The following is a 15,494-nucleotide window of genomic DNA, read 5'->3' on the forward strand; positions in this document are numbered from 1 at the left end:
CAATAATATGTATAAATCCTCTAAAAATAAATTCATGTGCCATTTCAGAAAATAAAACCTTTTATTTTGTATTTTATGAAGGGCCCCTGGAATGTCACTTGATGAGAACACAAGATCACACTTCACCCAAATGTTAGGCTAACTCCATTTTTCTTGTTGTTTAAATGAAAACAAACCATCTTTTCTGATTTCCAAACAAAGCTCAGAGTTTATATATTACAACCTGACAAGATGCTATTTACAAATAATACAAAACCAAACATGAAACTGCGGCTTCACCACCCGTGGAGCTCCAGGAAGATTATTCAGAGTCAGTAAAAAGCGTCCGCCAGCATCTGTTGAGTCCTTCTCAACAAGGCTGACTGGAAGCTGAAGAATAGATCCCGGAGCCAACATATGTCCCAATTCTCTTCTACTGGACTCTGTACTTGTAGAACCAGCAGAGCCCCTGAGTGAAGTTCCATCCCAGAGAGACAGAGAGAATGTAGATGAGGGCGAGCAGAGCAAACGGGTAGAGAAGCACTACTGTGTTCTTCAGGAAGGGAAGAGCTGTAAGAAGAAACACAAGCTAGAAACTCTTTCTTCAAACTGAACTGAATTCCAATATGTAAAATGAAATGCACTTAAAGATTAACCCACCATTGTATCCTAGAAACGTGATGTAAAGATAATAACCAATGGCTATCAGCCACATGGTGTTTCCTACAAAGTTTCCCAGGAACCAGCTTGAATTGATCACCACCAGATCTGAAACATACAAGAGTGAATGATGACACGTGTAACGGCTCACAACGTGGTCTAATGCAGCAACTCACGGTTGATGAAGAAAAGCTGCAGGAAGTGCAGGATGACTAGAAGTGGGTAAAAAGCATTCAGGTGAACATCAAAAGCGTAGCCCCACTCTACGTCGAACTCTCTGGAGGGACTTTTGAGCAGATACTTGTTGGTGACCACCCTACGGACACAAATCACCATCATCACACGCTTCCACCGACCAAACATTAAAGGCGGAACTACAATGTTTTATTTTGACATCCTACAACATTCATAATAAAGCATTTAAAGCAGTTACAAACTGAGTAGAAATGTTGGTTTCAGTTTGTTCAGGGATCGTTGGCTGCTAAACTGTTACCTACAGCCTTACCATGGACATAAAATATAACTGAGTTTAATTGAGCAGTATTAGGAAAGTAAAAAACCTGTAACATACAAATGACAATTAAATGTTGATGATGAAATCTGATGTTGAAAACTGTGGAAAGATTTAATAACATGTACAGTAAGATCTCCATTTTTGTCCTGACCTGTATTCGTTTTCCAAAGATATTAATGATAAGTTAAATCACTCTAAAAGGTGTTTAGTTGTCCTTCATTGTCTGGGAAAACATTGGATTCACTTCAGTCAAGTCTACATTTCAGGGGCGAGATTCTGTGCTACAATAACAGCCTTTGTATCAAAAGGACTGGAGTTCAAGTAGATTTGGTAAACAAAGTGTTTTCGCTGGACTTCAATTGCAAAATGAAATAAAGCATAAATGTTTTCCTTTTACTAAACTTACACAGTAGATATCTGATACATATTCATAAATCCCACGTTGGAGATATAAGAGTAGTCACAACAGTTTACTAAAACGATTAAACATACACACACGTTATATTTAGACACAGTAAAAATATTGAAACAATAAGATAATAAATAAATAAATATAGAAAGTACACACTTAAGTAAAAAAAAAAAGTCAGGTGGGGAATCTTAATTTAACATCATATTCTTTCCCTGTAAAGGTAATAAACTTAGTAACTTACCACATCAAAGTTGATATGAGAAGACCCACTCCAACACAGTCAACTAAGACCACCCACAAGAGAAGCTTAAAGGTCTCGATAACTCCCATGTCCAAAACAAGACCGAATCCAATCGTTGATACTGAACCAAGACAACAAAGTAAAGTTATTAAAAACCATTCACATCATTTCAGCGAGTGATGCAACACTAGAATATTAATGTGGTCTTAGTAGCAGCTGTCGTCTTTCACTTAACTAGAGTGTTGGTTTGAGATTAATGGAGTCTGAAAGTTCAAACTCACCACAGAGCCAGATGCTGAGCAGGACTAGGAATGCTGGGTCATCTCTTGCCCACTGGTCCTTGGTCTGCTTCCTGTAGTGGAAGTTTCGATAGACTCTCTGTGGTGATGTGAACAAGTAAAGCATCTGCCAGAGTGCAAACTCGAAGTCCATCTGACGGAAGTGAAGCAGTCGCCGAAGGTACTTGTAGCGCTTGGCACCTGCCGTATGACGAGCAGCGTCTCTGGATCCAGGGGTTCCATTGGTTTGGTGGGATGTGGTGGGCAACATTGTGCTGGAGGTGACATTAGTGTAACAACATTTAAAACACCATGTGTATGTTAACTTTACCTTCTGGTGATCATGGGGGTCAATTTGACCATACAAAGGTTAAATACATCAAAACCCATCTAAACAATCAGTGATGTATTGGATTGGCTGAGGAGTCATGAATGTAACCTTCTACAGCAGTATTATGTTGTTGTTGTTGTTGAGAGAAACATTGAACAACAGTAACCGAAAGGTGTTGTACTTTTATAAAGCTATGATAATAACATAAACAATACTTCCTAATAAAGCAAAGAAGCTATCTGTCAACTTTGTCCGTCCTCGTTTAAATGCCATTTATACAAGAAACTGGTAACCAAAACTGTATGCTATTCCGATAGTACAGCCCAAAATAAAGCCATTGGTGAACTAAAAAGAGACTAATTTAAAAAAAACACATCTCATCATCTTCTCACTGTAAATTAATTTGATGTATCATAAATGGAAGGCGATGTTTACTATGCTTAGCTGCTATGCACATTTAGCTTCGAGCTAACTATTTAGCACACACTTTAAATTCCTAACACTGGTTATCCTCGGCGAGGACTCTAATAATGTAGACAAATGAAAAACATTATTTTTAGAATAAATACCTGACGTTTTCTTTTGTTGACGAAAGAGATCGCACTTTAGTTGTGGCTTCATGTAGACATTTCCTGTATTGTCAGGAAAACGATCGTACACGTAGTAACTTCCTGTAACAACGGGGTGCAACATGGGAAATGTAGTTCAGCAAATATGTGTTAAGAAACATGTATTTATTTTATTTTCAATGTACAAATTTAAAATGATACTTGACAATGAATTATTTATTAATTAATATAACATTGTTTTTTAAATACCAATATAAATAATATTCCATTTTTTTAAAGGCACCTTCAAAAATGCGCCTTATATAAAAATGTGTCATAAACGTACACTTACTTTTTTATATGTTCCCACTAGGCTTTTATGTTTATTTTAGAACGTGTTTGTGGTTTGTTGTTGTTTTTTGCTTTGAAAGTCCAGCGGAAGTGCATTTCATTGCAATACCGCTTGAGACTGGAAGTGTAATTCCGAACAACGCTGTTCTGGTCCAGAAGGCCAAATAGCGAAAGGTAAGTACAACTACAACAATGAATGCATATCAATTAGACATAAAATACAATAGAAAGTATTTAAATAGCGTGTTTAGTTGAATGTTTTTAGAGGAGTCAGAGCTTGTGTCCTTGAGTGACGTCGTAAGCTAACACAGCTAGCCGTGGAGTCCTCTGCAAGGTCTAGTCCGCATCGTGAGCGCTGTGTTTATATCTTGTGTTCTCACCATTGCTCTTAGTTTCAGTGTGTTTTCTATGTTTCTTTGATGCGTTTTTGACTTAAGAATGATTATCATTTAATCGTTATTTTTGATGAATTTCAGAGCTAGCTCTGTCATGATGTTATGTACACTTCCGCCGGGTTACGTGTTTATGTTGTGTTCATGAACTAGTCAATTCTTTTAGATGTTATTGTGAGATTAAAAAATATGTATAAAATATGCATAATTATTTAATATTGTATCATTCCATGATTTAATGCGAGTGTTTTGTTTTCTTTCAACTTTATATGACCTTATTCAATATGTGAGTGCCTTCACCATTGGGTTATTTATTCGAATTGATTTATGACATTTTTAGCCTGATGCCTATTGGTCAGAAAGTCTTATTTCTGCCTTTTGAAGTTCAAGATCAAGCATTCTAATACAACCCCTGTGTAAATTACCTGTTACGAATCTGTGGTACTCTTAATCTAAATATAAAAAAAATATTTTCTGTACTCTTTCCTCTGTAGCATCATGCTGCGACTACCAAGTGTTGGCCGTGCTCTTGCCGGAGCTGCCAAAGGCGGCTCGGCCACTTGCAAAACTGGTAAGTTTTAAATCTGATGCTATAAATAAAGGTATTTACAGGTGCACGTGTTCTTAGTCAACCATCAATGCTTGGCCTATTTCTTTTTGCACGACTAAACATTTGCTTTCTTTAAATCATTACAACTCTACTAAAAAGGTTCTTCTTGGACAATAATGAATTTTTATTTTAAATGTTTTATCTAATTGTCAAAAATATGGTTTTCTTACCACACTAACTAAATACCTCAATCATGATGTTGCTTTAAACAACATGTATTTAACTTTTTATTTGAAGAAAACTTTACATAAAATGGCATCAGCAATTAGGCATAAATATCGCCATTTTCGTGGCGAATCCTTTTTCTAATGGCTTGTATGTAATGAAATGATCAACCTGCTTATTGTTTCAGTGCATACTCCAGTGCGTGCCGCTAGTAACATGGTGGAGGTGTTTGTTGATGGCAAGTCACTTGAGGTAGAGCCAGGGACCACTGTCCTGCAGGTATGTACTACATGAGTGTACATTTTGTATATTAAGATGAAAATAGAAAATCAACTAAATGTTTTCCATTAGGCCTGTGAGAAAGCAGGAATCCAGATTCCAAGGTTCTGTTATCATGAGCGTCTCTCGGTCGCTGGCAACTGTCGCATGTGTCTTGTGGAGATAGAAAAAGCACCAAAAGTAAGTACCACAGTGAAATTCACCAAACGCACATCAGCAGGGCAACTGTGAAAGAATATGAATATGACGCTCTGCTCTGCAACCTCAGCCAGTGGCTGCTTGTGCCATGCCTGTCATGAAAGGTTGGAACATCCTCACTAACTCAGAGAAGACGCGTAAAGCCAGGTATGTTTTTTTTTTTCTTGATCTTAGATTTAATACAAAAGTTATATCTGATTTGTGTTTACAGAGAGGGGGTGATGGAGTTTTTGTTGGCCAACCATCCCCTCGACTGCCCTATTTGTGATCAGGGTGGAGAATGTGACCTTCAGGTAAAAAGAAAATTAATAAAGTTACACAAACTACGGTTATTCTAATGAAGTATAATGGAGTAAAAAAATGTAATCTCAATTTGCTCCTAGGATCAGTCCATGCAGTTCGGGTCAGACCGCAGTCGTTTTACCGAATCAAAGAGAGCTGTTGAGGACAAGAATATTGGGCCTCTGATCAAAACCATCATGACTCGCTGCATTCAGTGCACACGATGCGTCCGTTTTGCCAGTGAAATTGCTGGAGTGGAGGATCTCGGGACTACTGGAAGAGGGAACAACCTGCAAATTGGAACCTACGTTGAGAAGATGTTCCTGTCAGAGATGTCTGGGAATGTTATTGACATCTGCCCCGTTGGAGCACTCACCTCTAAACCTTACGCCTTCACTGCACGACCTTGGGAGACCAGGTAGAGATTTGTTCGGTGTCCTATCTCGACAGCATCTTTTGTATCCAGAAATCCTTTAAATTCCTTTTATCATCCTTAACAGGAAAACCGAGTCAATTGACGTTTTGGATGCGATTGGCAGCAACATAGTTGTGAGCACAAGAGGGGGGGAGGTCATGCGCGTCATTCCAAGACTGCACGAGGACATCAATGAGGAGTGGATCTCTGATAAGACCAGGTAGAACCTTATGAAGTTGATAAGCCTTGAATTCCCATCTTACTTTGTGGGACTGTTTTCACAGATTCGCCTATGATGGGTTAAAGAGGCAACGTTTGACTCAGCCAATGGTGAAGGATGAGTCAGGTCAGCTCAAAGCTACTACTTGGGAAGATGCTCTGTCTCATGCTGCTGGAGCTGTAAGCATTTGTTGCTGATGTCTATCTTCCTCAGACAACGTTTCAACCATATGTATGTGTGCGTGTTTAGCTGCAGAGCGTGAAGGGGTCGGAAGTTGCAGCTATTGCAGGTGGGATGGCTGACGCTGAAGCCCTTGTTTCCCTCAAAGATCTTCTCAACGGACTGGACTCTGAGAACTTGTGCACTGAGGAGGTGTTTCCCATGTCCGGAGCTGGGTACGGTCCTTGACTGACAATTATTTTAATTCAACATGACACTACACATTTTGAGCAATAGAAATGAACTTGTATATTTAAATTATTTATTTAAATGAATTACATCTTTAACCACACTTCTGTACAAATATAAGAAAAAGTTCAAGATGTCTCTTTGCAGAAATGTTTCAATGATGTTTATGTATGAGGTCAGTCTACACAATTTCCTTGTTCACAAGTATGTTCTCTGCAGCACTGACCTGCGCTCCAACTACCTCCTGAACACTGGCATCGCCGGCATTGAAGAGAGTGATCTGCTGCTTCTGGTTGGAACCAACCCACGCTACGAAGCGCCTCTTTTCAACGCCCGCGTCCGCAAGAGGCAAGTGTTTACTCCATTTCCCCCCCCCCCTATATCCTCTGTTAGCATGCTGCTAATATCTGCTGCAATGTTCCCTTTTTGGTAGCTGGCTTCACAACGAGCTACGTGTTGCTCTGGTGGGTCACAGTGTTGATCTGAACTTCACCTACGACCATCTGGGAGAAGAAACCTCTGTGCTGACACAGCTGGCCAATGGAACACACCCCTTCTGTGAGGTAATGCACACGGTTTAGAATAAATAAATACTTGAAATATATATACATATTATATACCTTACTTATGGTGCCAACAAAACGGTAAACTCCCATCATGCTATTCCAAGCATTGCAACATTAAGTGACTGCTGATCGGTCCCTGCAATGCAAGTTCTACATCTATGTTGCCTGTCAAAAGTGATCAGCAGCTGTGATTGGTAGACTGGGCGGCAAAGCATTATCAAAGCTGTTCAGTCACAATTATTTAGAGGGTTGTCGAGAGGGATGGCACCTCATATGAAAGGTTGCGTTTGTTCAAATAAATGTGATTTAAATGTTGTTTAATTGAACAAGTGAAAAATGAAGTGACCACTGTACATTCTATTTACATCTTCCACTGCATGGTCTCTCTCTCTCAGGTCCTCTCGGCTGCTAAGCGTCCGGTTGTTGTCGTAGGCAGCAGCGCCTTGCAGAGAGAAGATGGAGGCGCCATCATGAGTGCTGTGTCTGCCATTGCTCAAAATGCCAGAACCAGCAGTGGCGTGGAGGAAGGCTGGAAAGTGCTCAACGTCCTGCACAGGTATAGAAGTATAATTAATGATCAATGTACTAGTGACGCTGAACCAGATTTGTTTGTAAATAGAGTGGCCAGTCAAGTGGCAGCCTTGGATCTGGGCTACAAGGCCGGCGTGGAGGCGATCAGGAAGAATCCACCCAAGGTTTTGTTCCTCCTGGGAGCTGATGGCGACTGCATTAGCAGAGCTGACCTCCCAAAACAGAGCCTGGTCATCTACCAGGGTAAACTCTCACACATGCCACCATTCGGTTGACCACAGATGGATTCTGAGAAACCTTTGCCTCCTTTTCAGGTCACCACGGTGATGCTGGAGCAACCATGGCTGACATCATTCTGCCCGGTGCCGCCTACACTGAGAAAAATGCTACTTATGTAAACACGGAGGGGCGGAGCCAACAGACCAGGCTGGCCGTCACTGCGCCGGGAATGGCCCGAGAAGACTGGAAGGTGATCAGAGCTTTGTCAGAGGTGAGTGATTCACAACCAGATTTTCAGTTTTCTAATCATGGGAATAGATCACATTCAAAACGCTGCAAAAAAGTTGGAGAAAACGTCTTTGACCATAAAGTTTTTGCTTTTTCCCAATCAATAGTTTTGGTTTAAGTTGATTGTTTGACAAGGAAAATATGTTTTCAGTTGGCAGGAGTGACTCTGCCCTACGACTCTTTGGAGGAGGTCAGATCCAGACTGGCTGAAGTGTCTCCAAACCTGGTCCGCTACGATGACGTAGAAGAAGCAAATTACTTCAAACAGGCTAATGAGCTTTCCATGGTACGTATTCGAACACAAGCCAAACTATGTTAGCTTCACTAACAAAATAGAAATGAAATCAGTCCAACTCTTAAATGTTTAGAATTGTTTCAATAGATCAACTCTTTCTTTTTCCTGTCAGACTGTGAAGCAGGACCTGATCGCCACTCCCTTGGTCCCCCCTCAACTGACAGTCAAAGATTTCTACATGACAGGTATGTTCAAAAACAACATAACTCTGGAGGTCATGTTTTTTTTAAGCTCAACCTTTTCTCCTCATGTTCAGACTCCATCAGCAGAGCCTCTCAGACCATGGCCAAATGCGTGAAAGCAGCAACCGAAGGAGCCGCCGCAGTGGATGAACCCTCCATTTGCTAAACATCAGAACTAGTTGGTCCATTCTAAGAAACATCTCTTCCACACAGTTCCTCCTTTTATTTAATGTTGTCATTAACACCTGTTGTGCAGTCCCTTTCCTCCCGAGAGTGAGCTTTGTTGAATAAAGCTTGAATATAAATAAAGACATAATGAGCTTATCCAGCCTTTGACTCTTTATTTCTGGTGTCAGATGGACTCCATGAGTAGAAGGACATGTTTATAACGAGTGAATTTAATCTAAAGTCAAGTTGTGTCTCAAATGCATTTGAACTAACATGGTTCTGGTGTTGATGCTCAAGAGAAAGTGAATTTAAATCGAGTGGATTATAATTCAAAAGTCTTTGTTAAGTCTCTGGCACAAATGTTGTAATGTGAAATGTAAATACTAATGAGAGGATCCAGATATGTCTGTGCATAGCTTTCCTCGCCAGATATTTAGAGAGAAGGAGAGAGAGTCATTCCTCCAGAGATCTGCTCACCACTGGTGTGACATTGCTCCTCACAGACCATAGAGGTGAGTCTTGTAGCTCCACACCTCCATGTTTTACTCTTCTATCCTTTTTATGCTTTCATGTGAAGGACGATCCAGAAAAATGGTTCCAGTGAAACTCCTTATACTGGGGACCCAAAATACTGGAAAAACAGGTGAAGCTTCATCTCAGGGTGGAATGGATTTAAGAGATGTACATGTTTGGCGTTCAGATCTGGTCCCACTGAGGGGTTTAGCTAAATATGGCAATGAAGCAGAGCTGAACTGGACTTCACCAGGCGACGAGTTGACACCAACTGTTTTGTTGTTTGTCTTCAGCGTTGTGTGTTCGCTTTATCACCAAACGCTTCATCGGGGAATACGACCATATGAAGGGTGAGTGTTTTTTTGTATTTTACCTTATTTATTGTCTCAAATCCAGCATCAATTGTAATTAGAAAAAGACAACATAATGAGAAAATGTGAATAAATTGGAGGCAGGAAGAGCTTAACACTGCTTAAATTAAAAGTAATTGAAACTGAATTGCAAATAAATATTCCTAATGAATGATCTTCTGTTCACATGTCAACCTCATCCTCTTCCCGATTAAACTAATTCTGTCAACACATTGTGTCTTGTTGCTCAGAGGTCATCTACAGATGCACAACGTTGGTTGACCAGGAATCGGTTGATGTGGAGATTTTGGATTTGGCTTCAAAGGCAGGTGTTTGAGTGACATTTAAGCCTCCATTCTACATTATCTTTAGAAAAAGCTACGATAGATGAAGGCAGCTGAAAGGTCAGTTCTGCTCCTTGGGTCGTCTTCTCAATATAAAGTTACATATTTAGTCGAAAGTCTAATTCCTCCCCCATGTGTCCTTCGATTGGACCTTTCTTCAGTTTCCCATAAAACTGAGATTGATTCCAGAGCCTTGAGGTCTCTTGACAGGACACGCTCTAAATCACGACCACATAACATTCTAGTGCGTGTGTGTAAGGCGCTGATTAACCGAAGGTTTGTGTTAACTAAATCATCATGTCACACAAATACATGTACATGAGTTGTTTACATATCATTTCGTGGGTTCTTGGAGGGACAAAATAATGTAGGTGCAAATATGTTGGCCTCATCACAATAATCACGTGTCCAGAAAGATTTTGTGTGTGACAAATGTCACAGTGAGAATGAATGATTCGCTTCAATACTATGATTAATCCGGATTTTTTGTAACACAAGATCTAGTATTTAATAGTCAATTGAATGCGGAAGTGTAAAAAGACAAGGTTGTCTCTTGAAAAGAACGGGGGTCACATACACGCCCAGGCAAAAAACACTGTCACGGCATAAAAAAACATGAACAGCCTTTTTCAAAAACAGCTTAAGCTTAACTTACAAGTAAGTTTGTATTGGTAGGTACGGTATGGTTAGTCAACAACAAAGAAAATACCTTTTAATGTTGATATGTTGACACTGTGCCTAAGATAAGATAAGGAAGATGGATTATTGATGTCATTAATTATAAAGAGACTTCTAAAAAGAGTAGACACTATGTTGAAGGAAAGTCATTTAAGTGTTTAGTGAAGGACAAACATAGATAATTATGATTGACTGAGCCTCATAGAAAGAAAAGATAATATCACAATCATACTTCCGGTCATAGACAGTTTAGTAAATGCACATTTTTCTCCTGATGTCGTTAATGCTCCTCAATATGTTTACACAGACTTCAAATTGACTCAAAATTAGCATGTTTCCTCAGTGCTTTTTTCTTACTGGTTGAATGAATGGATATTGAGGGTCATTTTGATCAAACAGGAGAGCTGCCCACCTTCACTGGAGTCGTCCATCCGCTGGGCTGATGGCTTCCTCCTTCTCTACTCCATCATCCACAGAGGAAGTTTTTTGGAGGTTCCTCCCGTCAAGAGACTTATAGACCAAACCAAACAGAGTCTGGGTGAGGATTGATGAACTCTGAAACAGAAGTAGCCAAGGATTGTTGCCATGGCCACAATGTGTCGTAAAAGTCTGTTCCTACACAGCGTATCGTCTGTCTACTGTCGCACACATGAGCACACACACACACGACACTTTCCATATTTCGAGAGTAGCTGCAGCTCTTGTTACAACTTGGGATTTTGTGTTTGGCGTGCATGTGTGTGCCCTTGTGTGTGTGTGTGTGTGTGTGTGTGTGTGTGTGTGTGTGTGTGTGCGACAGTGGTTCCTACAGTGCTGGTGGCCAATAAAGCTGACCTAGAAATCGGCAGACAGGTGACAACGGAGGAAGGACAGACACTGGCCAAAGACTTGAGGTATGAGTGTGTGTCTGTTTGTGCATCACTTTCAGACACACCTTTAACCCACAAAGTCATTGTGACAGTTACTCCTTCATAAAACACTCGTAAATAGGTAAATATTTTGGATCAAATTCTGGGTGACATTTTAATAAACTTTGTCAAGTGGTCAGACAAACGTTCATACTTTAAAATATAACATTACAACTATATTTCATATACGAACATGCAATAAACAGGCTTCATACACAGGTATGTTTTTGTTAGCGGGCTTTAAATCAACAGTTTGGGAGTGATTGGTTTACATAAAACACACTTTATGTAAACCAATCACAAGTAAAATTTGAAGTAAAGTATTTTTTATTGTTATGCATCAAATTGGGCTTTACAAAAAATAGTAATATGGTCATACTGTATATTATTTGGTAAAATCTCATTTTAAATGAAAAAAAACTGTAAACAAGGATGGTCATACATTTTTTAAAATGGCTACTAAGATTGAGGCCATTCTATAAAAAAAAGCTACACAGAAGTTACTGTATGTGTAAAAAATAAAGAAGTACCTTTTTTCAAGTACTTCAAGAGGTTTCAGTGTGCTGAGACTTAAGAGGAGGAGGAAGTTTTAGCAACCATTCTACATCTGTGGATATATTTATATGAGGTTTCTAAGGATCTTGTAAGAGAAAAGGGGAAATGTTGACAAGGTTCTGCATCTTTTTTTTTTAGCTTGGTCATCTTCCCTATTCACATTAACACCTCTCTTTCCAGTCAGAATGACAGTTGCAATAAACAACACTTATGTCTGTCACAGTATTATTGAAAGAAAACGCCCAAATAATATATTTTTATTATTACAAAAGTAATATCAAAGTGGAGATACAATTGGAATATTGGAATGTAACTAATAACTTTGAAAATTACACCATAATGAATAGTACATCACAATTTTGAAGTTGCCCAACACTTATATACTGTATATACAGTACATATACATTTTTGTTATATGTGAAATTGTAAAAATAAGGAGATATAAAAACATGTAGGTTACAAGATTTAAGTATTATGATGATGATGATGGTGTGTGTGTGTGTGTGTGTGTGTGGGGGGGGGGGGGGGGTGTGGGTGTGTGTGTGTGTGTAGATGTGGCTTCACTGAGCTCTCCGTGTCTGAGGCAGTTTCATCAGTGGAAGCAGCAGTGATTCAAATCATAAGGTCAGATTTACCAGTTTTATAGTGTTGTTGAAGTGTGCATTTGAGCGTTCGTTGAGCAGGTGTTTTTGAATCGACAGGCTGGTGTTGGACCAACAGCGCCCGCCTTCAGACCGTCGCTCCTACATGCTGTCTGTGCGACACGCGTTGACTCGTAAACTGACTCGTTCTAAGACCATGCAGTGGTGACTGCTAAATGTTAACTTGGGAAAACAACATCATTTGAGCATTTTATTTTTGTCACTGTGTAGACTTAAAAATGCTCACCCATTTGACCTACACTTTTAAATGCACCATAGCCTTTTGGGCACAGCAAGGAGTCACTCACACATGGTCCAGCTTTTAGACCCTACACAAAGATTCCAGTGTTTCCAATTTGATGTGTGTTGGGTGAAGCACTTACATAGTTAAAGAGCAACTAATGTGAAAAGCCAACTTTCCTGACTCTCTTGTTTCAAATGTTTTTCGAAGTCTTCCTCTTGAAGATACAGTCATTCCCTCATCCTGACCATGTTTTGAATGTATTACATTATAAAGTTCTCCTCCTTCTGAAATATTGGCGAATGAGTGGTTACGAGAGCGGAGTCCATTATGACATAATAATGGTCTACACTCTTCCTCCAGTCAGCTGTAATCACGCCTGCTTTGTTTATACAAAGAGTCCCACGGAGGTTGAGACTTCTGGGATTGATGACACACCAATCACAACAGAGAGGGCGTGGGTAAGATTTCATCTCCAGAAAAATGTTGTTTTCAGGCTTAAGCACATTTTCTAATGTAAATATTTAAATGAAAACAGAGTTTTGTATAAACAGACACATACTGATGATACAATAGAGTCCAACATCCATTTAAGAAACACTCGGAATAAACACACTAGTGGTACATCTTGGTATAGCATCTCCATCTGGCTTGAAAAGGAGACAGTAGAGGGAGACAGGTGTGAATCAAAACAAATCTTAAGCACAAGACTCGGCCTATGAGTAGATGAAGCCTAGAAGGAGTATCCATTGAACACAAGTTACTTTAAGTATTATTTTTGACTTGCAGAGAAAGTGTGTCCAAATGTGGTTCTTTTCCTCCCTTTTCCATCCTGACTGGGACTGGAGTCCCTTTCTTTGTATTGGACTGAACAGCTTTCCTGTTTCTGTTGCTAACATTTTCTAAATAAACAGAAGCTGCAAGTGAGTCTCGAAATCTCGTTGTGTGAAATATGAGAAACGTAAAATAAATCTGTCTTTCACTCTCTCCACTAGATGGTGATATCTGCTCTCCACTAAAAGTATATAGTGCGTTGAAAATGTGGTAGAAACTCTTTGTATCAAGTGTGTCAGAGAGAAAACTGGCTTTTATTACACACTCGGTCGTCTCCTATCTCCCTGTACTCCCTCCTTATTTTCTCTAGACTTTTACAAGTGGCTCTTAAAAGTACACAGTAATGACAATAAAAAAAAGACCAAAGCAGGAATGGAAAATATTGTCCTATTCTGGCAACACTATGTCTTCTTTGACTGTGAAATGAAAGTGCACCAGAGAGCAATTATGTTCACTACTTTGATCAACCAGCTCAGTTTCATCTGTGACTCATCTAAAACATTTATATTGTTTTATTTATTTATTCATGTTCTATGTTGTTATATATATTCATCAGTAGACTTTTAGACTTAGATTGTGTCATCTTTTTCTTCTCTTTATGTTCTTCTTCTTATTTTATTTTTTATGTATTATTTTTTATTGTTTATGAAAAATTGCTGGCTATTGGAAAAAAACAATTTCCCGAAGTCCTGAGGGATCAATAAAGTTTTACCTTACCTTACCTTACTTTACCTTAGATTAATTATAACCCCCCCAACCCCCCTTCTGAAAAACACGTGCCCATGTCTCCTTTGATCACTATGGCGACCAGTCAAATGTTAATATGATTCTGAGAATGAGGGTAAATAACGTCTAAATAAGCTTCACTATTCATTCTCACGAGCCAGGGCTCACAGCAGACGGCCTCTCGTAACGAGGTGGAAACAACAGGTGACAAATGCTAGAGTAGGGTTCTCTCCGTCGTGAGCAATGGATGACGAGCAGGGACGATGACATCACACTGCAACCATGGAAACCAAAGGTCGAATCCCAACCAAAAGTGAGTCATACCAGCATCACTGAAGATGACAAAAATCTCATCATAAATGGAAGTGACGGTGGCATGACAAAATTATATATTTTAAATTTAAACAAATCTTTATGGTGCTGATGAAATATACATAGTAATAGTAATGCTTGTCAGTATTGATTATTTTATGTTTGATAGAGTGAGGGAGGAGTCTCCATGGAAGATGATGTTTTCTGATGATATAGTCGGACTGAGGGAGAAAAGGAGCAGCTGAGTGGTGGAGGTATGGATTATTGACCTCAACTCTGAAGTGCTGACCTTATTATTCCTGTTCTGCTGGCTCTTGTTAACTTCCTTAGATCAGTCACATTCACTTTCTCTCTGCCATTTTGGCTGCTTCACCTCCTACTTTTGTTTAATTTCAACCAGATTCAATCAGCTTTCTGTTTTTTCTTTAGACCATCTTAAGTCTGACAGCTGTTTACTCCTGGTTTGGTTGCAGACACCAGGTGTGTTGAATGAACATTGATGCTAACAACAATAATCAACTTCTTACTTTCTACGTGAATAAATTAAGAACATTAAAAAAAGTTAGTTCAACTAAAATAAACTTTTAATAAATGGTTTCATTTGGCTTCAATCAGGTTTAAAAAAGAGTTTTTTAGACGGTAATGATTTTTGAGACAGTCATAAAGAAACTGCTGATGATATCAGTCGCAGAAGAGCGATGCAGGCGAGAGCTTGGTAGAGTCCCCGGGTCCCTGAGGGGAGTATCTGTAAAGTGACACTCTGGAAAGGAACAGGAACTGACCCCAAATCAGAAAGAGACAAGGAAAGAGGTTAAAGAGTAACAGGAGATCATTATGTAACTCAACGAGGTGTCTGAATA

The 15,494-nt window shown here is 39.4% G+C and overlaps 3 protein-coding genes across 3 annotated transcripts; 2 read left to right on the plus strand and 1 right to left on the minus strand.

Annotated features, from left to right (window-relative positions):
- Nucleotides 1–42: 42 nt before the first annotated feature.
- unc50 (unc-50 homolog (C. elegans)) lies at nt 43–3,073 on the minus strand. Its single transcript, XM_087792603.1, has 6 exons — nt 2,985–3,073; nt 2,088–2,359; nt 1,807–1,927; nt 816–955; nt 640–747; nt 43–549 (listed from the first exon to the last, which is right to left on the minus strand). Exons 2-6 carry the CDS (start codon nt 2,353–2,355, stop codon nt 413–415), a joined length of 774 nt encoding a protein of 257 aa, XP_087648729.1. The 5' UTR covers nt 2,356–2,359; nt 2,985–3,073; the 3' UTR covers nt 43–412.
- Nucleotides 3,074–3,375: 302 nt separating this feature from the next.
- On the plus strand, nt 3,376–8,688 carry ndufs1 (NADH:ubiquinone oxidoreductase core subunit S1). Its single transcript, XM_087791778.1, has 18 exons — nt 3,376–3,488; nt 4,201–4,277; nt 4,669–4,760; nt 4,833–4,940; nt 5,029–5,105; nt 5,170–5,251; nt 5,342–5,658; nt 5,741–5,875; nt 5,940–6,054; nt 6,125–6,270; nt 6,503–6,631; nt 6,717–6,846; nt 7,245–7,405; nt 7,469–7,623; nt 7,695–7,870; nt 8,039–8,173; nt 8,295–8,367; nt 8,439–8,688. The coding sequence occupies exons 2-18, from the start codon at nt 4,205–4,207 to the stop codon at nt 8,528–8,530; spliced, it is 2,196 nt and encodes a 731-aa protein (XP_087647904.1). The 5' UTR covers nt 3,376–3,488; nt 4,201–4,204; the 3' UTR covers nt 8,531–8,688.
- Nucleotides 8,689–9,123: 435 nt separating this feature from the next.
- LOC148080173 (ras-related and estrogen-regulated growth inhibitor) lies at nt 9,124–12,690 on the plus strand. The gene is made up of 7 exons (XM_087792678.1): nt 9,124–9,175; nt 9,339–9,395; nt 9,647–9,720; nt 10,817–10,955; nt 11,217–11,310; nt 12,433–12,504; nt 12,582–12,690. Exons 1-7 carry the CDS (start codon nt 9,124–9,126, stop codon nt 12,688–12,690), a joined length of 597 nt encoding a protein of 198 aa, XP_087648804.1.
- Nucleotides 12,691–15,494: the final 2,804 nt, after the last annotated feature.

Source organism: Callionymus lyra, chromosome 5 (assembly GCF_982586985.1).
Source record: "Callionymus lyra chromosome 5, fCalLyr1.hap1.1, whole genome shotgun sequence".
Taxonomy (NCBI): domain Eukaryota; kingdom Metazoa; phylum Chordata; class Actinopteri; order Syngnathiformes; family Callionymidae; genus Callionymus; species Callionymus lyra.